Source organism: Hypanus sabinus (genome assembly GCF_030144855.1).
Source record: "Hypanus sabinus isolate sHypSab1 chromosome X1 unlocalized genomic scaffold, sHypSab1.hap1 SUPER_X1_unloc_7, whole genome shotgun sequence".
NCBI lineage: Eukaryota > Metazoa > Chordata > Chondrichthyes > Myliobatiformes > Dasyatidae > Hypanus > Hypanus sabinus.
In genome coordinates this window covers 422,449-445,000 of record NW_026778976.1, presented here as the reverse complement: position 1 = coordinate 445,000, position 22,552 = coordinate 422,449, and the positions used below count along the sequence as shown (strand labels likewise).

The 22,552-nt window shown below is 51.3% G+C and overlaps 1 protein-coding gene across 15 annotated transcripts in view; it reads left to right on the top strand.

Annotated features, from left to right (window-relative positions):
* Nucleotides 1–22,552, top strand: part of smarce1 (SWI/SNF related, matrix associated, actin dependent regulator of chromatin, subfamily e, member 1) — a 163,689-nt gene that overhangs the window by 120,780 nt on the left and 20,357 nt on the right. For all 15 annotated transcript variants that reach the window (XM_059957851.1, XM_059957856.1, XM_059957844.1 and 12 more), the window contains 4 exons: nt 7,431–7,602; nt 16,034–16,206; nt 16,942–17,043; nt 20,522–20,723. In XM_059957851.1, coding sequence (XP_059813834.1) covers nt 7,431–7,602; nt 16,034–16,206; nt 16,942–17,043; nt 20,522–20,723 — 649 coding nt within the window. The remainder of the gene's footprint in view (nt 1–7,430; nt 7,603–16,033; nt 16,207–16,941; nt 17,044–20,521; nt 20,724–22,552) is intronic.

The following is a 22,552-nucleotide window of genomic DNA, read 5'->3' as shown; positions in this document are numbered from 1 at the left end:
TTTTTTAATGGTTAAAGTAAAAATGTGCAAAGAGAGGGGGAAGAAAAGGTAGAGTTCGGGTTCGTGGGTTCAGTGTCCGTTCAGAAGTCTGATGGCAGAGGGGAAGAAGCTGTTCCTGAACCGCTGAGTGTGTGTCTTCAGGCTCCTGTACCTCCTCCCTGATGGAAGAGGGGAAGAAGCTGTTCCTGAATCGTTGAGTGTGTGTCTCCAGGCTCCTGTACCCCCTCCCTGATGGCAGAGGGGAAGAAGCTGTTCCTGAATCGCTGAGTGTGTGTCTTCAGGCTCCTGTACCTCCTCCCTGATGGCAGAGGGGAAGAAGCTGTTCCTGAATCATTGAGTGTGTGCCTTCAGGCTCCTGTAACCCCTCCCTGATGGCAGAGGGGAAGAAGCTGTTCCTGAATCGTTGAGTGTGTGTCTTCAGGCTTCTGTACCTCCTCCCTGATGGCAGAGGGGAAGAAGCTGTTCCTGAATCGTTGAGTGTGTGTCTTCAGGCTCCTGTACCCCCTCCCTGATGGCAGAAGGGAAGAAGCTGTTCCTGAATCGCTGACTGTGTGTCTTCAGGCTCCTGTACCTCCTCCCTGATGGCAGAGGGGAAGAAGCTGTTCCTGAATCATTGAGTGTGTGTCTTCAGGCTCCTGTATCTCCTCCCTAATGGCAGAGGGGAAGAAGCTGTTCCTGAATAGTTGAGTGTGTGTCTTCAGGCTCCTGTACCTCCTCCCTGATGGCAGAGGGGAAGAAGCTGTTCCTGAATAGTTGAGTGTGTGTCTTCAGGCTCCTGTATCTCCTCCCTGATGGCAGAGGGGAAGAAGCTGTTCCTGAATAGTTGAGTGTGTGTCTTCAGGCTCCTGTATCTCCTCTCTAATGGCAGAGGGGAAGAAGCTGTTCCTGAATAGTTGAGTGTGTGTCTTCAGGCTCCTGTACCTCCTCCCTGATGGCAGAGGGGAAGAAGCTGTTCCTGAATCGTTGAGTGTGTGTCTTCAGGCTCCTGTATCCCCTCCCTGATGGCAGAGGGGAAGAAGCTGTTCCTGAATCGTTGAGTGTGTGTCTTCAGGCTCCTGTACCTCCTCCCTGATGGCAGAGGGGAAGAAGCTGTTCCTGAATCATTGAGTGTGTGCCTTCAGGCTCCTGTAACCCCTCCCTGATGGCAGAGGGGAAGAAGCTGTTCCTGAATCGTTGAGTGTGTGTCTTCAGGCTTCTGTACCTCCCTGATGGCAGAGGGGAAGAAGCTGTTCCTGAATCGTTGAGTGTGGGCCTTCAGGCTCCTGTGCCTCCTCCCTGATGGTAGCAATGAGAAGAGGGCATGCCCTGGGTGGTGGGGTCCTTCCTGGTGGGTGCCGCCTTCTCGAGGCGTTCTCCACAAGGAGGAAGGTAATGCCCATGACAGGACTGGCCAAGTTGGCAACCCTCTGTGGCTCTTTCCGATCCTGTGGAGTCCCCTCACCCACCCCCATATTTCAGACGGTGATGCGACCGGTTAGAATGCTCCCCGGGGTACATCTGTTGAAATCTGCAGGTTTGTAGGGACGTCTGCTCAGGAACATAGATCAGGAAACCGGGGCACCACTCCGGTTGGATGTCGAGTAAATGGGGCCCCAAGAGGTGAAGCCCCCCCCACTCCTCACACTCAGTTAGCTGAGGGTGATTTGTGCTTAGCTGGGTTCAGTTAGTTCAATTAATTTCCAGGCGGCGTTTCTCGTGTGGGACGAGAAGAGAAGCAGAAAGCACTGAGATCCAGCAGGGGGCGCCGCGCGGCACCCTTGCAGCTCGGGGCCATTGGAGCTCAGAGACGACATTTCGGCACCACGCTGGATGTGAGGAGGCTGTAGATGGGCGTCAGCTTAGAGCGGAGACCAGGAGGGCAGAGGGTGGGTAACCTGTGGGATTCCTTGCCACAGTCACCCTGAGCGCGTCTTAGGCGGTGGTTGAGAGGCTCCGGGGGAGGAGGCAGCGGCAGGGGGATTACGAGGGAGATGGATCGGCCGTGAAGGGAATGGCAGAGCGGACTTGATGGGCCGAATGGCCTAAACCGGCCCCTGTGCCCTTCGGCGTTTGTGCGGTCTTGCAGAGTGCGCGTGGGTTTCCACCCTCGGTCCAGAGGCGGACCGGTCAGTCGATCAATTGGACGTGGGTGACGGGGCTCAGGTTGAACATAGTTGGGTCTCTGGCGGCGAGGCTCCTTGGGCCTGGGTCCAACAGCCTAGCGGTCAGTGTAAACACTTGGCAGCGTCGCTGATTGCTGTCTGGGCTTCAGTTCCGACGGCTGTCCGTGAGGAGTCTGCATGCTCTCCCCTGTGACCGCGTGAGTTTCCTCTGGGTGCTCTGGTCTCCTCCCACAGTCCAAAGATCTACAGGTTGAATTTAGCCAGTTGTGGGCGTGCTGTGTTGGTGTCGGAAGCGTGTCAGTGTCTCTCCCCCCCCCCCCCCCCCCCCAAACACATCCTCGGACTGCGTTGGCCATTGGTGCAGAGCGATGCGCCTCCCTGTGTGTTTCAGTTTATCATTCACCGTGTCGCATGGCGCAGGCAATCACGGGTTTTCCCACGACCATAATTGCTCTTGGCAAATTGTGCTACAGAAATGGTTTGCCATCGTCTTCTTTTGAGCAGTGTCTTTCCAAGACGGGTGACCCCTGGCCATTATCAATACTCTTCAGAGATTGTCTGCCTGCCGTCAGTGGTCACGTCAGCAGGACTTGTGATCTGCACCGGCTGCTCTTACAACTACCCACCACCTGCCCCCACGGTTCCACGTGGTCCTGATCGGGAGGCTGAGCAGGTGCCCCACCTCGCCCGAGGGTGACCTGCAAGCCAGCGGAGGGAAGGAGCGCCTCACACCTCCTTTGGTAGGGACGTGTCTCCACCCCACTGCCTGATGTTTATGTGATAAATGAAGCTAATCTGTGGAAAGATTAGTACTGGGATATATAAACCAAAAATACCAACCTTAAAAAAAACACAGATTCCAAAAATCTAAATCAAAATTATACGGTAGTGAAAGCAACTCGTAAGACAGAACTCAGATAATGTTGCCAGTCTGAAATGCTAATTCTTCAGTTATTTCCACAGATGCTGGCTGACCAGCTGTGTTTTTCCAGCATCAAAACATTGGTTATTTCCCTCCCAACTGAGACCCTTGGCCCCTTCTGCAGTCTCATGTTTTCTTTCAGCTCCCAGAAATTCTGTAGGGAATGAGCCTCACCGTTTTATCTCCTAGAACCTACTTGCTCCCTGTTTGTTTGTTTGTAGATCCATGTTGCTTGACTTATCAGCTTAAAACCAAACAGCCCAGCAAGGTCACCGTCCGTCTGTATTTCCTGGCATTGTAGCAACATAGCCGTTAGCATCATGCTACCGTAGCTCGGAGCTGACAGTTCGATTCCGGTGCCGACTGTAAGGATTTCGTACGTTCTCCCAGTTCTCTCCGGGTGCTCCGGTTTCCTGCCACAGTCCCAAAGATTGTCCCGTGATTAGGCTGAGGGTTAAATGGGGGGGGGGGGGGGGCTGCTGGGCCGCAGGGGCCTGCTCTCTGCTCCATCTCCAAATAAATGAGATTGAAATGAAAGCTTCAGAGTTTTGAGCATCCGGAAAACATCTCACAGGCTGCAGATTCACGGTAGCGGTCAGCACAGTGCTTTACAGCGCCAGCGTTCGATTCCTGCCGGGCGTCCGTGACGAGTTTGTACGTTCTCTCCCCGTTGGCACGCAGGTTTCCTCCGGCCGCTCCGGTTTCGTCCCACAGTCCAAAGACGTACCGGCCGGTACGTTAATTGGTGGCTGGGATTTGTCCCGCGATGAGGCTGGGGCGAAACAGTGCTGCTTAAAGAACCAGAAGAGCCTGCTCAGCACTGTCTCTCGACAAATCAATAAGTGAATGGGTAAATAAACAAATCAGTAATAAATAAATGTTCAGGATCGTTTAACGTTATTTCCTAAACACAAGTGCAAAGGAGAACAAAATCATTGTTGCTCCAAATCCGACACAGGACAAAAAAAAACACTACAATAATACAAAAACAAAACTGTGCAAATACGATAATTATGAATACATAATATCGCTTATGTACTACTAATAATTACTTGGGAAAGAGTCCTGCAAACCTCCTGAAACTTCTTTATGTGGAAGTTTGAGGTGTGCCGTTGTGAACTTTCAGACGTGTGATTCTCCGAGCACAGTTGGGTAGTTTTGTTTTATTTTCAACGGCAATGTTGGCGTGGAGTAGAAAGGGCATTTCAGAACAGCAAGTGGAGCATTTAGTCCCTTTCATCAGCAGATTTAAGTTGGGGAAAAACTCGGGGAAATACTGAATCAACATGAGGCCTGGTGCAGTGACATAAAGTTACAGTTCATCTGCGTTTAGGAGAATGGCAGGGGGTGGGATCTCATTGAAACCGATCAAATATTGAAAGGCGTAGATAGAGTGTATGTGAAGAGGTTGTTTCCTATAGTGGGAGAGTCTGGAACCAGAGTACACAGATAGAGTGGATGAGGAGAGGATGTTTCCTATAGTGGGGGAGTCTAGGACCAGAGAACACAGATAGAGTGGATGAGGAGAGGATGTTTCCTGTAGTGGGGGAGTCTAGGACCAGAGGACACAGATAGAGTGGATGTGGAGAGGATGTTTCCTATAGTGGGGGGGGTCTAGGACCAGAGGACACGGAGAGAGTGGATGTGGAGAGGATGTTTCCTATAGTGGGAGAGTCTGGAACCAGAGGACACAGATAGAGTGGATGTGGAGAGGATGTTTCCTATTGTAAGGGAGTCTAGGACCAGAGGACACAGATAGAGTGGATGTGGAGAGGATGTTTCCTATAGTGGGAGAGTCTGGAACCAGAGGACACAGATAGAGTGGATGTGGAGAGGATGTTTCCTATAGTGGGGGGGGTCTAGGACCAGAGGACACAGATAGAGTGGATGTGGAAAGGATGTTTCCTATAGTGGGAGAGTCTGGAACCAGAGGACACAGATAGAGTGGATGTGGAGAGGATGTTTCCTATAGTGGGGGGGGGGTCTAGGTCCAGAGGACACGGAGAGAGTGGATGTGGAGAGGATGTTTCCTATAGTGGGAGAGTCGAGGACCAGAGGATATAGATAGAGTGGATGTGGAGAGCGTGTTTCCTATAGTGGGGGAGTCTAGGACCAGAGGACAGAGATAGAGTGGATGTGGAGAGGATGTTTCCTATAGTGGGGGAATCTAGGACACAGATAGAGTGGATGTGGAGAGGATGTTTCCTATAGTGGGGGAGTCTAGGACCAGAGGACACAGATAGAGTGGATGTGGAGAGGATGTTTCCTATAGTGGGGGAATCTAGGACCAGAGGACACAGATAGAGTGGATGTGGAGAGGGTGTTCCCTATAGTGGGAGAGTCTGGGACCAGAGGACACAGATAGAGTGGACGTGAAGAGGATGTTTCCTATGGTGGGGGAGTCCAGGACCAGAGGACACAGAAAGAGTGGATGTGGAGAGGATGTTTCCTATAGTGGGGGAATCTAGGACCAGAGGACACAGATAGAGTGGATGTGGAGAGGATGTTCCCTATAGTGGGAGAGTCTGGGACCAGAGGACACAGATAGAGTGGACGTGAAGAGGATGTTTCCTATGGTGGGGGAGTCCAGGACCAGAGGACACAGAAAGAGTGGATGTGGAGAGGATGTTTCCTATAGTGGGGGAATCTAGGACCAGAGGACACAGATAGAGTGGATGTGGAGAGGATGTTTCCTATAGTGGGGGAGTCTAGGACCAGAGGACACAGATAGAGTGGATGTGGAGAGGATGTTTCCTATAGTGGGGGAGTCTAGGACCAGAGGACACAGATAGAGTGGATGTGGAGAGGATGTTTCCTACAGTGGGGGAGTCCAGGACCAGAGGACTCGAGTGGATGTGGAGAGGATGTTTCCTATAGTGGGGGAGTCTAGGACCAGAGGATATAGATAGAGTGGATGTGGAGAGCATGTTTCCTATAGTGGGGGAGTCTAGGAGCAGAGGACACAGATAGAGTGGATGTGGAGAGGATGTTTCCTATAGTGGGGGAGTCCAGGACCAGAGGACACAGAAAGAGTGGATGTGGAGAGGATGTTTCCTATAGTGGGGGAATCTAGGACCAGAGGACACAGATAGAGTGGATGTGGAGAGGATGTTTCCTATAGTGGGGGAGTCTAGGACCAGAGGACACAGATAGAGTGGATGTGGAGAGGATGTTTCCTATAGTGGGGGAATCTAGGACCAGAGGACACAGATAGAGTGGATGTGGAGAGGATGTTTCCTATAGTGGGGGAGTCTAGGACCAGAGGGCACAGATAGAGTGGATGTGGAGAGGATGTTTCCTATAGTGGGGGAGTCTAGGACCAGAGGACACAGATAGAGTGGATGTGGAGAGGATGTTTCCTATAGTGGGGGAGTCTAGGACCAGAGGGTAAAGCTTCAGAATATAACATCTCATGAGAACAGAAATAATTAAGAGCCTCTTTAGCCAGAGGGTGGTGAATCTGTGGAATTCTTTGCCACAGGAAGCTGTGGAGGCCAAGTCACTGGGTTTATTGAAATCGAAGGTTGATTCGTTCTTTGTTATTCAGGGTGTCAAGTGGAAGGAGAATGGGGTTGAGAGGGATAATAAATGAGCCATGAAGGAGTGGCCTAATTGTGTCCTGTGTCTCACATGAGGGATTCACAATTTCAGATGAATGCTATCCCTGAACTAATGGGCGTTAGGGAGAGACTCGAAGAGGAAAGGCCCCCCATTAGTCAGGGTCGACCACAGATATTGTGTCACAGCTGTCTACATGATACGCAAGCCCGGACAGTACGATACGGAGGGCGAGCTGTTGCCCGTGTAGCGGGCTCCCCCTCTCCACGTAGCCCCACGGCGCAGACCGATACAGTTTGGCACCGGGAGTTGCCGGTCAGCGATGAACTCAACGTAGGACTGCCTCAGGGATCCCAGCACTGAAATTTTTCCTCTGGGTTTGTTCCTCCCCCAATGAGTGGGTACAGCCACAATGTTTGAGATCAGAGTTTTCCTCCTCCCAGACGAGCTGCCGACCACGGCTGACAAGCCCCAGCTGCCCGGAGCGACCGGTTCTAAGGTGCCAGTGACCCACCTTTGCCCCTTCTCCTGTCAGTAGAAACGGCTCCATTGGGCTTAGTAGCTAAACCACACGTGAAGGCTAGAAGTTGTCAGAGGCTGTTTGAGATGCACGCCATTGGGAGCATTGAATAGGAAGTGGGAGCTGGTCCCCACTATCTCCCCGGCTACAAACAACCTGAAGGAAGCTAGTTTCTAAGATGCGTTGCAGTTTCCCCGCGGTCGCAGTGTAACTGACATTTGCGCGTGCTGCAGTCTTTTGAGAGAAGTGATCTTGCAGGGAACGTGGGGGAGTCTGTTGCTGCGTCTGCCCGTTACCAGCTACGTTCTCATTTCGCCCCTGCTTGCAGGTCGAGTATAACGAAGCCATGAAAGCCTATCACAGCTCTCCCGCCTACCTCGCCTACATCAACGCCAAGAGCCGGGCTGAGGCAGCTCTCGAGGAGGAGAGCCGACAGCGCCAGTCCAGGATGGAGAAAGGGGAGCCTTACATGAGCATCCAGCCAGCCGAGGACCCCGACGGTAAGTGCCGACCGATGGAACGCACCGGTTGATAGAGTTTAATTCTGCCCCTTTCAGATCGTCCGCGTAAAATTAAAGAGTTCCAAGCTGCGGTGCAATCGTCCCTTTCTGCCCTCCGATAGAACAAAGCTGAGCAGCGGGGCAAATTGTGGGGGGGTGGGGGGGGGGCTGCAGAGAGCATTATGGGCAGGTTAAGTGAATGCACAAGGCGGAACGCACACGGAGTGGGCCAGTTTCTCAGGTGCGCCTCTCTATTCCTGCTCGTGAGTGTAAATTTGCGATCAGCCAATCTCGCGGCAGCAACTCGCTTCATAAAAGTAGGATCTTGTGGGGGGGAAACCAACGAAAGCCGCGGCCCTTTGCGTCCGTCACGTTGCCGTTCACAAGCGTCAGGCACTGTCTCTCTAACAGAAGACAGCGACTCAGTGGTGGTGCTCGTGACTGGTGTGCAACGGCCTCTGTCACCCATTGTATCACCCTACAAGACATGGCCTAGAGCTTCAGGCCAGGCATCAGGAATTCGATCTGTGGGACTTCGACCGTGGTCGCTTGGGCATCTCACCGGAGGTTTCTGATCTCCCGGGATTTTCACGCGCAGCGGTCTCGCGTGTTTGTGGGGAACGGTGTGAGAAACGTCGCATCGTGGCCACCGGGTGTACAGTCCACCTGGAACGCCAGTGGGCGGCAGCTCTGCGGGCGAAAGCGCCTCATTAATGGGAGGGGTCGGAGGAGATCGGCCAGGCCGGTTCGGGCTGACGGGACCACCCGTCACAACAGTGGTGTGCAGAAGAGCGTCTCTGAACGCACAGCACGTCGAACCTTGAAGTGGACGGGCTACAGCAGGAGAAGGTCACGAGCGTAGACATGGTGGCCACTTCATTAGGTCCGGGGGTTCCTAATAAAGTGGCCACCAGTGTATGATTCCATCAGTAAATGTACTAAAGAAGTTTAAAGCGTTCATGATCATGTCGGAGACATCTGGGGCATATGCTTCGTTCAGGATTAAACTGATCTTATTTTGTTCTCAGAGACCGATGACATGTTTCCCAGGCATTCCCCACCCAAAGGAAATATTTGTCATTTTTTTTTTTCCCTCTCATTCACCATCTCAGGCAGATGCCCGTGGAGCTGGCATTTGCTCTTTTCACAGAATCAGCAAGCGCTTCTCCCTGTTCCTACTTGTCGATTAGAACTGTTTGTTTGTTTGCGTTTGTTCGGTGGAACTTGCTGCGTTGCCTGGAACACTGCCAGCTACAAATTATTTCTCGAGCAGTTCTGGGGGAATTAACTGCCTCGCCCTGTCCCGAAGCCTGTTCCTTTGTGTGAGACGGTTACAGAATTCGATCTGTAATGTATTTACAGTACAATTAATCAGTTAGGTATTGTGAATAAGTGGAACATTGAGGGTGGAACTGAGGAGTGACTTTGTCTAACTTCCAGCTGCAACATGGAAACAGATTCAGACTGAGTAGGTTACCTATTTATTTATAAAAGAGCAGTGGAACACGAAACCAGGACACCTAGCTGGAGGAGTCCTTGTCTGAACTGCACAGGGCAGCACACACAAAATGCCGGGGGGACTCAGCGGGCCAGGCAGCACCTGTAGAAAGGAATAGTGAGTCCCTTTCTCGGGACTAGAAAGAGAGAGTAGGAAGGTGGGGAGGAAGAAGTACAAGGTGGTTAGGTGATAGGTGAAAACGGGAGGGGGGAGGGAAGTAAATAGCTGGTTGATGGGCGAAAGAGATAAAGGGCTGGAGGACAGGGTATCTGATAGGAGAGGGTGGTGGCATCTGTTAGTCTCGCAAGACCATGGATCTGCGCCTTGGAAGGTTTTCAGGGTGCAGGCCTGAGCAAGATTGTATGGGGGACCGGCAGCTGCCCATGCTGCTAGTCTCCCCTCTCCACAACACCGATGTTCTCCAAGGGAAGGGCAAGGCCCGGTACAGCTGGGCACCGGTGTCGTCGCAGGAGTTGCCAGAACGAGGTTGAAGGCAACGTCGGACTGCCTTAGGGACTCCAGCTCCGGATTTGTCCTCAGCGTTCACTCCCGAAGCCTTTCCCATGAGTGGGTATGGCTGCAAGGCAGCGGAGGTTTGAAATCAGAGATTTCCCTCTCTCAGATGGACTGCCTTCCCAGGCTGACGAGCTCCATCTACCCGAGGGTAGACGATAGGATATCTGATAGGAGAGGGTAGAAGGCCATGGAAGAAAGGGGAAGACATCTGCTGCCATGATGAGCAACTCCTAGTATTCCATCTGGGTAGCCCCCAACCTGATGGCATGGACTTCGCTTTCTCGAATGTTCAGTGATTATCTACCCCCTTCCCCTTCACTGTTCCTCATTTATGTTACCCTCTCTCACCTTTTTCCCTACTTGGCCATCAGCCCCCTCTGGTCTTTCTCTTTCGCCCATCGACTTCCCAGCTCTTCACTCCTCTCCCGGTTCACCTATCACCTGCTGCCTTATAACTTCTTCCTCCCACACCCCGCCACCCTCCCCACCCTCCTCCTCTTTTTCTCCAGTCCCGTCGCAGCCCGAAACCCTTTTGCTGGACGCTGAGTTCCTCCAAGCATTTTTTTGTGTGCGCGTTGCTTTGGATTTCCAGCATCGGCAGATTCTTTCTTGCTAATGTCTTAACCACACAGAACTCCAATAGTAAATGTGCATTTGCGCTTTTAATTCAACGGGTACTCCATTAAATCCCCCAAAGTTACAAAATTGTAGAACCAAGTTTGCTGCAAACTAGTACAAATGAGGGCCATCTCGTTGAAACGGAAGGATATATCAGCTCCTACTTTGTCACGAGGGTTCTCTCGAGTGATGCTGTGTCTCAGCTTGGAGAAAATTAGAAATTGAACCTTTATTTGATTTTGAGAAGAGATGGGGCTCATTTGCTCGTTGTTATCATTTGAGTTAACCGATAGATTTCCTCCACGACCTAATTGTAAGTTTTTTTTTGATGTAACTTTCTTTCTTGTTGGCGGTTTGATGTTTACTTAGAAGCTTTCTGTATGACGCATGGCTCCCGGGTTGTAGCCCCAGTGGGTTTACTTTTTTCCCCCCCTCACTTTTTTTTTTGCTCAGTAGGTTTTTTTTATTCACAAAAATTTTCAATCTTTAAGATAATTTTTTTTTGAGGCATTGTAAGTGTTACTTCGATGCACCTGTGTTATTTTTGAATAATAATAATAATAATCAAAAGATTTGAAAAGAATGAGGCCAAACGAATGCTGGGGGTGGTGGTGGTAGGGACTGTCTAGGTCTGCAGCGCTTTTTCCCAATGCTCCTTTAGCGTTGGTCGCGACTTCAGCCCGAAACGAGCCCTGCAGACAAATGAATGAGAGAGTGGGCCTCTCACTCGTGCCACTCGGCCCGGAGCCGCAAGCCGTTGCCGTGGCGAGCAAGCCAACCAATGGGGAAGAGTTGCTGCATCCGTTCGAATGGGCCAATCGCGGCAGAAGTGGCTTTCATCTGGCAAGTAAGCCAGCTCCTCACGTGAAACCCAATCCAATATTCTACACAGCCTCAGTATCTACAGGAAGGTGGGGAGGGGGGAGGGACGTGTACGTGTGTGGCCCAGCAGCCAGAGACTCGGACCGTAAGACTTAGCGGGAGAATTAGGCCACTCAGCCCATCAAAACCGCTCCGCCATTCCATCGTGGCTGATCCCAGATCCCATTCAATCCCATACACCTGCCTTCTCGCCATATCCCACGATGCTCTGACCAATCGCGAACTTATCAACTTCCGCTTTGAGTATACCCACAGATTCACCACTCTGGCTATAAAAAAAATTCCTCCTCGACTCTGTTCTGAAAAGTTGCCCCTCCGTTTTGGGGCTGTGCCCTCTAGTTCTGGATACCCCCAGCAGATGAAGTATCCTCTCCACTTCCACCTTATCTAGTCCTTTCACCATTCAGTAGGTTTCAGTGAGATCCACACACATTCTAAGTTTTTGTGAGTACAGGCGCAAGGCTGCCAAATGCTCCCATAGCAGGGGTACTGCCTGCATGGGATGACCTGAGGACTTGTGGGAACTGTGTGCTGGTTTCTTTCGAACTTATAGTCTTTTAACATCTTTGGACTATTTTTACCGTGCCCATGGTCTGTTTTTTTTTATCAATTATGGTATTGTTTGCACTGTTGTAACTATATGTAACTATGTGGTTTTGTGTAGGTCTTGTAGCTTTAGTTTTTGGTTTGTTGGGTGGTAGAGTTGGTCTCCTGACTTGGTGTGTCTGGGTAGTCTTGTTTTGTCTGGTGGGTTTGGAGCTCCTTTCCGGGGAACGCGCTAAGACTGTAGCGCGATATTAACACGCAGCAGCCTCTCCGGACTCCGGGTTTGGGGATTGCCAAACGTTATGTGGATTTTCTGGTGTAGTCTGTTTTGTCGTGTGCTTTTTTGTGATATCATTCTGGAGAAACGTTGTCTCATTTTTTAAAATGCATTGCAGTTGTGGATTCTAAATGACAATAAACAGAAACGAACTGAACTGAACTGATATGTTAACCCTTCATTCCCAGAATAGTTTCTTGAGAAGCAGTGCTATCGTTAGTCAGAGGGGTTTTTCCCAGGGCTGAAATGTCTAGCACGAGAGGACACAGGTTTAAGGTGCCTGGGGAGTAGGTACAGAGGAGATGTCAGGGGCAAGTTATTTTACGCAGAGAGTGGTGAGTGCGTGGAATGGGCTGCCATTAACTGCGGTGGAAGCGGATACGATGGGGTCTTTTTAGAGACTCCTGGATGGGTACACGGAGCTCAGAAAAATAGAGAGCTGTCTGTAAGCCCAGGTAGTCCTAAGCTAAGGACATGTTTGGCACAGCTTTGTGGGCGAAGGGTCCTGTATTGTGCTGTGGGTTTTCTGAACACAGTAACATAGCGGTTGGTTGCGCTGGTGACCCCAGGTTCAATACCGCCACTGTCTGTAAGGAGTTTGAACGTTTTTCCCCTGTGACCAATGTGGCCTATCGAGTTGGTTCCGTTATTCCATCATGACTGATTTATTACCCGTCTCGAACCCACTTGTTTGGCTTCTGCTTGTAACCTTTGACGTCCTGATTGATCAAGAACCGATCAATCTACGCAGACATCTGTGGCAACGAATTCCACAGATTCACCACTCCCTGGCTAAAGATATCCCTCCTCCTCTAAGTTGTAAGTGGATTTCCCTCTATTCTGAGGGCTGTGCCCTCTGGCCCTAGACTCCCCCCACTACAGGAAACATCCTCTCCACGTCCACTCTATCTGTGCCCTCTGGTCCTAGACTCCCCCACTACAGGAAACATCCTCTCCACATCCACTCTATCTGTGTCCCCTGGTCCTGGACTCCCCCACTATAGGAAACATCCTCTCCACATCCACTCTATCTCTGTCCTCTGGTCCTAGACTTCCCCGCTATACGAAACATCCTCCCCACATCCACTCTATCAGTGTCCTCTGGTCCTAGACTCCCCCACTACAGGAAACATCCTTCCACATCCACTCTTTCTACTCAAATTCCAAGGACAAATGGGTTGGTAGGTTAATTGGCCACATGGGTTAAAGTAGACTCCACCTACTCATGGGCCAGAGGGTTTGTTACTGTGTTGTGTCTCTAAAACAAAGTGTTATTTCCTTTGGGATAAATAAAGTGTCTGTCTGTCTACTTATCTGCCTACCTATCTGTCTGGTTGTTTATCTGAGTCTAACATAATCCCTTATACTCACACTATCCCAATTGTGAATTTCAGAACTGTACTTTTCGGTGTTGAAAAGCACTCTGGGACATCCACCAGTGAAGGGTTTCTTTTCCTCATCTTTGGCATTGTGCTTCCGATATTTTCCAGGGTGAATTTCCCTCTCTCAACCAGTTATTCTTTGAAATGCCAGGCTGACCCCATGATATTAATCTACGACATGTCAGTGCACAGACCCCTCCCGTGCCATGATTTCAGGCTGCAGGAGCCACACCTCATGTTCCGTCTGGGTCGTCTCCAACCTGATGGCGTGAACTCGGATTTATCTAGCTCCCGGTCATTTTTCCCCCTCCCCCTTCCATTCCCCCATTCTAGCCTCTTCTCCTCACCTGCTTCACCCATCACTTTTCCAGCTTGTCCTCCTTCCCCTCTCCCTTATTCTGGCATCTCCCCCCCCCTCCCCTTCCTTTCCAGTCCTGGCGAAGGGTCTCGGCCTGCTGAAACGTCAGCTTGTATCAGTACAAGCTGGTAGATGTTAGACGAAGCCAGGTAGGGGGTGTGAAGTAAGAAGCAGGGAGGTAAAGAGCTGGAGAGGAAGGAATCTGACAGGAGGGAGAGAGTGGACCGTGGGAGGAAGGGGAGGGGGGAGGGACACCAGGGGGGAGGTGATGGGTGGGGAAGGTAAAGGGTTGGAGAGGAAGGAATCTGATAGGAGAGGAGAGTGGACCGTGGGAGAAAGGGGAGGAGGAGGGACACCAGGGAGGAGGTGATGGGTGGGAAAGGGTAAAGGGTTGGAGAGGAAGGAATCTGATAGGAGAGGAGAGTGGACCGTGGGAGAAAGGGGAGGAGGAGGGACTCCAGGGGGAGGTGATGGGTGGGAAAGGTAAAGGGTTGGAGAGGAATGGAATCTGATAGGAGAGGAGAGTGGACCGTGGGAGAAACGGAAGGAGGAGGGACACCAGGGGGAGGTGATGGGTGGGAAAGGTAAAGGGTTGGAGAGGAAGGAATCTGATAGGAGAGGAGAGTGGACCGTGGGAGAAACGGAAGGTGGAGAGACACCAGGGGAAGGTGATAGGCATCTTTCCCCTTCCTTTCCAATCCTGCCGAAGGATCTCGTCCCGAAACGTCAGATGCTTACCCCTCTCCATAGATGCTGCCTGACCTGCTGACTTCCTGCGGCATGTTCTGTGTGGCCCGAATGGTATGGTCTTGTGTCATTGTGTTACTCCTGCCTGGAGAAAATGGACCGTCATGGTTGGAAGGGAAGCTTGTGAATCGCTTCAGTGAGTCTGTTCTTTGCTGTTCTGCAAAATCCTTGCTCAGCACTTACTTCTTGCAGTGATGTGTAGAATTGCGCAATGCCCTTGGGCTAATTGCTTATTAGCTTTGGTGAGCTGCAGTAGAATGTAAAAGGAACAATAACTAGTACCTAATTATTAGCTGTACAAACTGTAGCCGTGTTTGGAAACAGTTTCCCACAGGTTTGCAATTGTAGGGGATCCCAGCGTCACATCGTTATCCTCCCGAGCACTGAAGGCATGTTCAAGAGGCACGAGTTGCTGGAGGGACTCGGCAGTCCTGATGAAGGGCGTCTGGCCAGTATGTTGACGCTTTTCACAGATACTGCCCGGCTTGCTGAGTTCCTCCAGCATTTTCTGTGTGTGTTACTCTGCATCTGCAGAATCTCCTGTGCTTATCTTGAAGAGGCGGCGTCCATCACTAACGACCCCCCCCCCCCCCCCCAGCACCCAGGACATGCCCTCTTCTCATGGTTACCATCAGGAGCATGAAGACACACACACACACACTCAATCTTTTAGGTCAATGGGTACATTTAATGTCAGAGAAATGTATGCAGTGTACATCCTGAAATTTTTCTTCTTCGCAAACATCCGCGAAGACACAGCAGTGCCTCAGCGAATGATTGACAGTTAAGTGATAGAACCAGCTCCCCCTTCCCACACACAAGCAACAGCAAAGTGATGACCCCCCCCCACCCCCATCAGCAAAAACCCATCGGCACCCCCCCCCCCACCGAGCACTCAAACGTACAGCGGAGCATCAATAAAGACACAGACTTGCAGTACCCCAAAGACGACTCGTTCACCTGGTAATTGGACGTACAACAGGTTCTCTCGCTCTCCCTGATAAGGGAAAAAGAGGTGTCCCTGTCTTACAGTTTCTTTCCATCCACCATCAGATTCCTGAACGGACAATGAACCCATGGACTCTCGTCATTATTGTGCGCCGTGTCGTATGACATGGGAAATCATGGCCTTGACCTTGACTGTCTCCTGGGAAATTTACGGGAGTACCTTGGCACCGACTTCTGGGCAGTGTGTTTTTACAAGACGGGTGACCCCAGGCATTATCAGTACTCTTCAGAGAGTGTCCGCCTGGCGCCAGTGGTCGCATCAGCAGGTTACCTGCACCGGCTGCTCGTACGACTGTCCACCACCTGCTCCCTGATTGGGGGTTAAGCAGGTGCTCCACCTCGCCCAAGGGTGACCTGCAGGCTGGCGGAGGGAAGGGACGCCCCACCCCTCCTTCGGTAGAGACGTATCTCCACTCCACCACTCTCTGTGAGCACTACCTCAGTTAATTTTGCTCCCTTTTTGCACTACTTATTTAATTTATATATATATTTGTTATTGCAGTTTGTAATTTCTACTGTACTGCTGCCTCACATCGCTGATCTCACGCCGTACACCTGCCAGTGACAGTAAATCTGATTCTGCTTGTGAACCCTCGCAGATTACGATGACGGCTTCTCAATGAAGCACATCTCGGCTGCCCGCTTCCAGCGGAACCACCGGCTGATAAGTGAGATCCTGAGTGAGAGCGTCGTCCCGGACGTCCGCTCGGTGGTGACTACAGCCCGCATGCAGGTCCTGAAACGACAAGTGCAGTCACTGATGGTTCACCAGGTGAGTGGGTGACTGGCGCATCGTGGCTGGATGACGTTGTCCTTTGCGATTGGCGCTTTTTAAAAAATCCCATCGCCCCTGTTAATACACAGGCCATCTTCAGAGTTCTCTGTCCTGGGCCAGTTGAAGGCTGATTGGCCCCGTGGCTTCCACTCCCAGCACGTGACTTCGTACGCCTTGCAGGTGAAGATACCACCCCCCCCCCCCCCCCCCCCGTGGTGAGGTCTTTGGGGCTCCTGCTGGCGTTTCTGGAGTGCCAGGAAATTTTTTTTTATACATGGGAAGGGTTGCTAGCCCCAAACTCAACCCCCCTCCTTTCACGGCGGGCAGAGTTCATTAGATAAAATGGTTAGAGGTTATCAGGGATCTGGAGTTCGCAGATAGTGTGGAAGACTTGCAGAGGGCAGGGCGAATATGGGTCGGTTGCGGCCACGGGCAGAGAAACGACGGCCGGAGTTTAATCCAGGTAAACGTCGCACCTTGGTAGGTCAAACGTAACAAGACTAATGGCAGGTCCCGCGACAGCTTTGCTGAGCAGAGGGACCTTAAGGGTTCTGTAGGTGCTTCTGTAGCTCTGGGTTTTAACGGGATGGGCTTGCTAGCCCCGGGTCCCACCCTCCTCCTTTTGCAGCCAGGCTTGGGACTGCCCGTTATGGCTAAGGTGTCTGAAAACGGCCCTTTGCAGCCCGCTGACAGTTAATATTTAATGAGAACAACGTCTCTTCTCCCCTTTAGCGGAAGCTGGAAGCAGAGCTCCTTCAGATCGAGGATCGCCACCAAGACAAGAAGCGGAAATTCCTTGAAACCACGGAGTCGTTCAACAGCGAGCTGAAAAGGGTGAGGCTACGTTGTGGGGACTGGCGGCTGTTCTCCTCCCAGGCCTGGGTCGGCAGCCGTAATTGTTGGACTCGGATGATTCAATAGACAATAGACGACAGGTGCAGAAGTAGACCATTCGGCCCTTCGAGCCTGCACCGCCATTTTGAGATCATGGCTGATCATCTACTATCAATACCCGGTTCCTGCCTTGTCCTCATATCCCTTGATTCCTCTATCCATAAGATACCTATCTAGCTCCTTCTTGAATGCATCCAGAGAATTGGCCTCCACTGCCTTCTGAGGCAGCGCATTCCAGACCCCCACAACTCTCTGGGAGAAGTTTTTCCTTAACTTGGTCCTAAATGACCTACTCCTTATTCTCAAACCATACCCTCAGGTACTGGACTCTCACAGCATCTGGAACACATTTCCTGCCTCTATCTTGTCCAATCCCTTAATAATCTTATATGTTGCAATAAGATCCCCTCTCAATCTCCTTAATTCCAGCGTGTACAAGCCCAGTCTCTCTAATCTCTCTGCGTAAGTCAATCCGGATGTCCCAGGAATTAACCTCGTGAATCTACGCTGCACTTCCTCCACAGCCAGGATGTCCTTCCTTAACCCTGGAGACCAAAACTGTACACAATACTCCAGGTGTGGTCTCACCAGGGCCCTGTACAAATGCAAAAGGATTTCCTTGCTCTTGCTCTTCAGCTGTTGTCAGAGTGTGTGATTGGGCACCGTGATGCTATGTATATCCCAACAAGGTATTTGAAATGATGAGGGGGATAGACAGAGTTGACGTGGATAGTCTTTTTCCATTAGGAGCAGAGGAGATTCAAACAGGAGGACACGAGTTGAGAGTTAGGGGGGCGGAAGTTTAGTGGTAACACGAGGGGATCTTCTTTACTCAGAGAGTGGTGGCTGTGTGGAATAAGCTTCCAGTAGAAGTGGTAGAGGCAGGTTCGGTATTGTCATTTAAAGCAAAATTGGACAGGTATATGGACAGGAAGGGAATGGAGGGTTATGGGCTGAGTGCAGGTCGGTGGGACTAGGTGAGTGTAAGCGTTCGGCACGGACTAGAAGGGCCGGGATGGCCTGTTAACGTGCTGTAACTGTTACATCATTGCTTGGTACGGAAACCGCGCGGTGGCGGACGGGTGGGCTCGACAGCGGGTAGCCAAAACTGCCCAAGGCATCAGTGACATCAGCCTACCTACTGTCAAGGACGTGTATACAGAAAGGTACTGGAAAAGACCGTAAGACACAGGAGCAGGTCTGGGCCATTTAGCCCATCGAGTCTGTTCTGCCATTCGGTTGTGGCTGATCCATTTCCCCCTTAGCCCCAACCTTCTGCCTTCTCCCCCGTAGCCAATTCTTGCTCCCTGACTAATCAAAAAAACCTGTCAACTCCCGTCAGGGAGGGGCCTAAGTAGCACCCACCCCAGCACGTGACTTCAGGTGTGGAGTGAGCTGCCAGATGAAGTGGTGAATGCGGGCTCACTTTTGACATTGAAGAAAAACTCGGGACGGGTACATAGATGAGAGGGGTACGGAGGGATATGGTCCAGGTGCAGGTCAGTGGGACTGGGCAGAAAAATGGTTCGGCACAGCCAAGAAGGGCCGAGAGGCCTGTTTCTGTGCTGTAATGTTCCATGGTTCTGTACAATCCTGCGCACACACTCAGCAAATCTGTAGAATAGTCACTTTAACAGGATCAATGAAAGATCAGCCAGAGTGTTAGAAGACAAATGCAGATATAAATAAATAGCAATAAATAACCCTTAAAGTGAGATCATTGGTTGTGGGAACATCTCAATGATGGGGCACGTGAGTGTAGTTAACCAGTTGGTGGGTTAATTGTCCCATGTTTAGGCTAGGATGAAATCCGGGGAATGCTGGGCCGTGCACTCAAGGGGCCGGAAGGGCCATCTCCTCACTGTAGTTCAATCAGTAAATAAATATATAATTTATCCCCTTTTTATTCAGGAGAGGGCTAGCGGCTGTTCTTGAACCGGGTCCTGAGGCTCCTGTACCTCCTTCCCAATGACAGCAGCAAGAGGAGAGCATGGCCTGAGTGGTGGGGATCTCTGATGATGGGCGCTGCTTTCCTCCGACAGCGTTTCATGTCGATGCGCTCCGCGGTTGGGAGGGTTTTACCCCCGATGTACTGGGCCGAGTCCACTACCTCTTGTAGGGCTTGCCGTTCAAAGGCACCGGTGTTTCGCGCGCGCATTTGCAAGCACTTCACAGCATTTCATCAGAACTAGCGCAAACGCGGTACAGAAGGGGTAAGAAACGACAGCAGTGGCCGTGCAGAAAGCAAAAATGCTGCTCATCACCCACTCAAGAAGCCGATCTCTGTTGTCGGAGGAGGAGGCCTCCGGCCTTGCTCGATGTACTGTTACCTATCTCAGCACTAGTCATCAGTCGTGACTAGCCTAGGACAAAAATCTCTTCCCCCCCCCCCCCAGACTGCACAGAGAAAGTGCCCCTCTTTATACCCTTCAAGATTCCTTTGAAGCATGACATAATTATCACCTCAGTACTTTCGATTAACGTACAGCTCTTTGAGCCACGTCGCCCACCGATCCAGCCCCCGGCCGATTTAGTCCATAGCCTGTACTGAGCCGTAGCATTGTAAGTTCAGTGTTCTCAGACAAACATGGTTGTGAGGGAATGGCCGTGCAGCACTTGGAAAGAAAAATGACAGAGCAGATGATCATTTAAGTGGTAAAAGATTGCAGCGTGCTGCTGTGCAGGGGGACTTGGGAGTGCTTGTGCATGAATCGCAAAAAGCTGGTTTCCAGGCGCAGCAGGCTATCAAGAAGGCCATGGGGACGTTGGCCTTCATTGCCGGGGGTGGACTGGATTTAAGAGCAGGCTACTGGTGAGGCCACACCTGGAGTACTGCGTGCAGTTCTGGTCTGCTTACTCGAGGAAGGATAGACTGGCTTTGGAGGCAGAGCAGAGGAGGTTCACCAGGCTGACTCCAGAGATGAGGGGGTTAGACAATGAGGAGAGATTGAGTTGCCTGGGACTGTACTCACTGGAATTCAGAAGGATGAGAGGAGATCTTACAGAAACAGGTAAAATTATGAAAGAGATAGCTAAGGTAGAGGCAGGGAAGTTGTTTCCACTGGTAGGTGAGACTAGAACTAGGGGGGGTAGATTTAGGACGGGGATGAGGAGGAACTGCTTTTCCCAGAGAGTGGGGAACTCTGCCCAATGAAGCTGTGGAGGCTGCCTCAGTAAAGATATTTAAGACAAGGTTGGATAGATTTTTGCACAGTGGGGGAATAAAGGGTTCTGGGGAAAAGGCAGGTAGGTGGAGATGAGTCCATGGCCCGATCAGCCATGATCTTATTGAACGGTGGAGCAGGCTCGACTCCTGCTCCTATTTCTTATGTAACCAGTATTTATTTGCGCCCCAGATCGAATCCTCTGCCCTTTGCTGCTTTCTGATTCTAACCTGCCCTCTCCTTCGCTCGTTTAGCTGTGCAACCTGAAAGTGGAGGTCGACATGGAGAAAATAGCGGCTGAAATAGCGCAGGCCGAGGAGCAGGCCCGCAAGCGGCAGGAGGAGAGGGAGAAGGAGGCCGAGCACGCGGATCAGCGCCAGAGCAACACGCCGGAGGAGCCCCCGAGCAGCAGCGAGGCCGAGGAGGCCAAAGTGGAGGAGGCGGCCATGGACATAGGTAACGCACCCACCAGGCTAGGAGTAACGGAGATGTACTCTTGTTAGAACAAGAGGTTCTGGAGATGCTGGAGGAACTCAGCAGGTCAGGCAGCATCTACCGAGATTCTGTGGAGAGGGATAACCAGTCAACGAGTCTGGCGAAGACCTTTCATCAGGACTGGAGTAAGAAGCCCCTCTCGGGTTGGAGGAGCAACTTCTGCTATTCCATCGGGATAACCTCCAACCCGATGGTATGAATGTCGATTTCTTTCTGCTAATTTTGTCCTCCTATGGTCTGACCTCCTTTGAGAATCCTCCTACAGCCCTTCGCCTTTTCCACCTCTCCCCCCCCACCCGGTCTCGCCTATTACCCTCCTTACCCTCTCCCCACCACCTCATTCTGGCTTCCTTCTCCTCCCTTTCCAGTCTTGGCCTGAAGCGCCAACGGTTCATTCGCTTCCATCAACGCCGCCCTCCCCACTGAGTTCCTCCAGCATTTTGTGCGTGTTCCAATTCCCCATCTGTCGTTTACAGAGCAATCCCGTTCCCCTGCCCGACCCACCGAGTTCCTCCAGCATTTTGTGCGTGTTCCCTCTAATTCCCCATCTGTCGTTTACAGAGCAATCCCGTTCCCCTGCCTGACCCACCGAGTTCCTCCAGCATTTTGTGCGTGTTCCCTCTAATTCCCCATCTGTCGTTTACAGAGCAATCCCGTTCCCCTGCCCGACCCACCGAGTTCCTCCAGCATTTTGTGCTTCCCTCTAATTCCCCATCTGTCGTTTACAGAGCAATCCCGTTCCCCTGCCCGACCCACCGAGTTCCTCCAGCGTAGTGTGTGTGTGTGTGAGTGTGTGTCTGTGGTGTGTGTGTATGTGTGAGTGTGTCTATGTGTGTGAGTCTGTGTATGTGTCTGTGTGTGTGTGTCTGTATGTGAGTGTGTCTGTGGGGTGTGTGTGTTTGTGTGGTGTGTGTGAGTGTGTCTGTGTGAGTGTGTTTGTGTGTGTGTCTGTGAGTGTGTGTGTGTCTGTGTGTGTGTGTGTGTCTCTGTGTGAGTCTGTCTGTGTGAGTGTGTGAGAGTGTGAGTGTGTGTATCTGAGAGTGTGTGTGTCTCTGTGAGTGTGTGTGTGTGTCTGAGTGTGTGTGTGTGTGTCTGAGTGTGAGTGTATGTGTGTCTGTGTGGTGTGTGTGAGTGTGTCTGTGTGAGTGTGTGTGTTTCTGAGAGTGTGTCTGTGTGGTGTGTGTGAGTGTGTGTTTCTGAGAGTGTGTCTGTGTGGTGTGTGTGAGTGTGTGTGTTTCTGAGAGTGTGTCTGTGTGGTGTGTGTGAGTGTGTGTGTGTCTGTGAGTGTGTGTGTGGTGTGTGTTAGACATTCCACAACCCCACTGATCCACAAAAAGGCTGTAAACCAACCTGCCCCAGATTTTATTTTGCATTTAACAGACGGGTGCAGAGCAGTGTTTTTTAATCCCCTGTGATCTCCGTTGAGCTGTGTTGGGAGAGGGATAGAACGAGCATGTTCCTTTGCTGCGAGTCTGTGCCGTGCAGCTCACAGAGTGATAGCCATGCTTGCGACTTCGTGACGTACGGTAGCAGTTCAGGCACTGCTGCTGGAAATCTTACTATATCTTTAAGAGGTTTGTTTATGGGTCCAAATCTTTTGAATGAATGTAAAGCACTGTGTTTATCTTGGAATGTTCTCAGATTCCATTCAGTCATGAGCTGTTCTCCAGGCTCGATCTTGTCAGACCCAGACCGCGCACTGTTTCAACAAGACGCCTGGATTAGTTACAGTGCAGAAGCGTGTTGGTGACGAAGTGCCACCCTCGCGGAGCATTCCCAGAGGCCGCAGA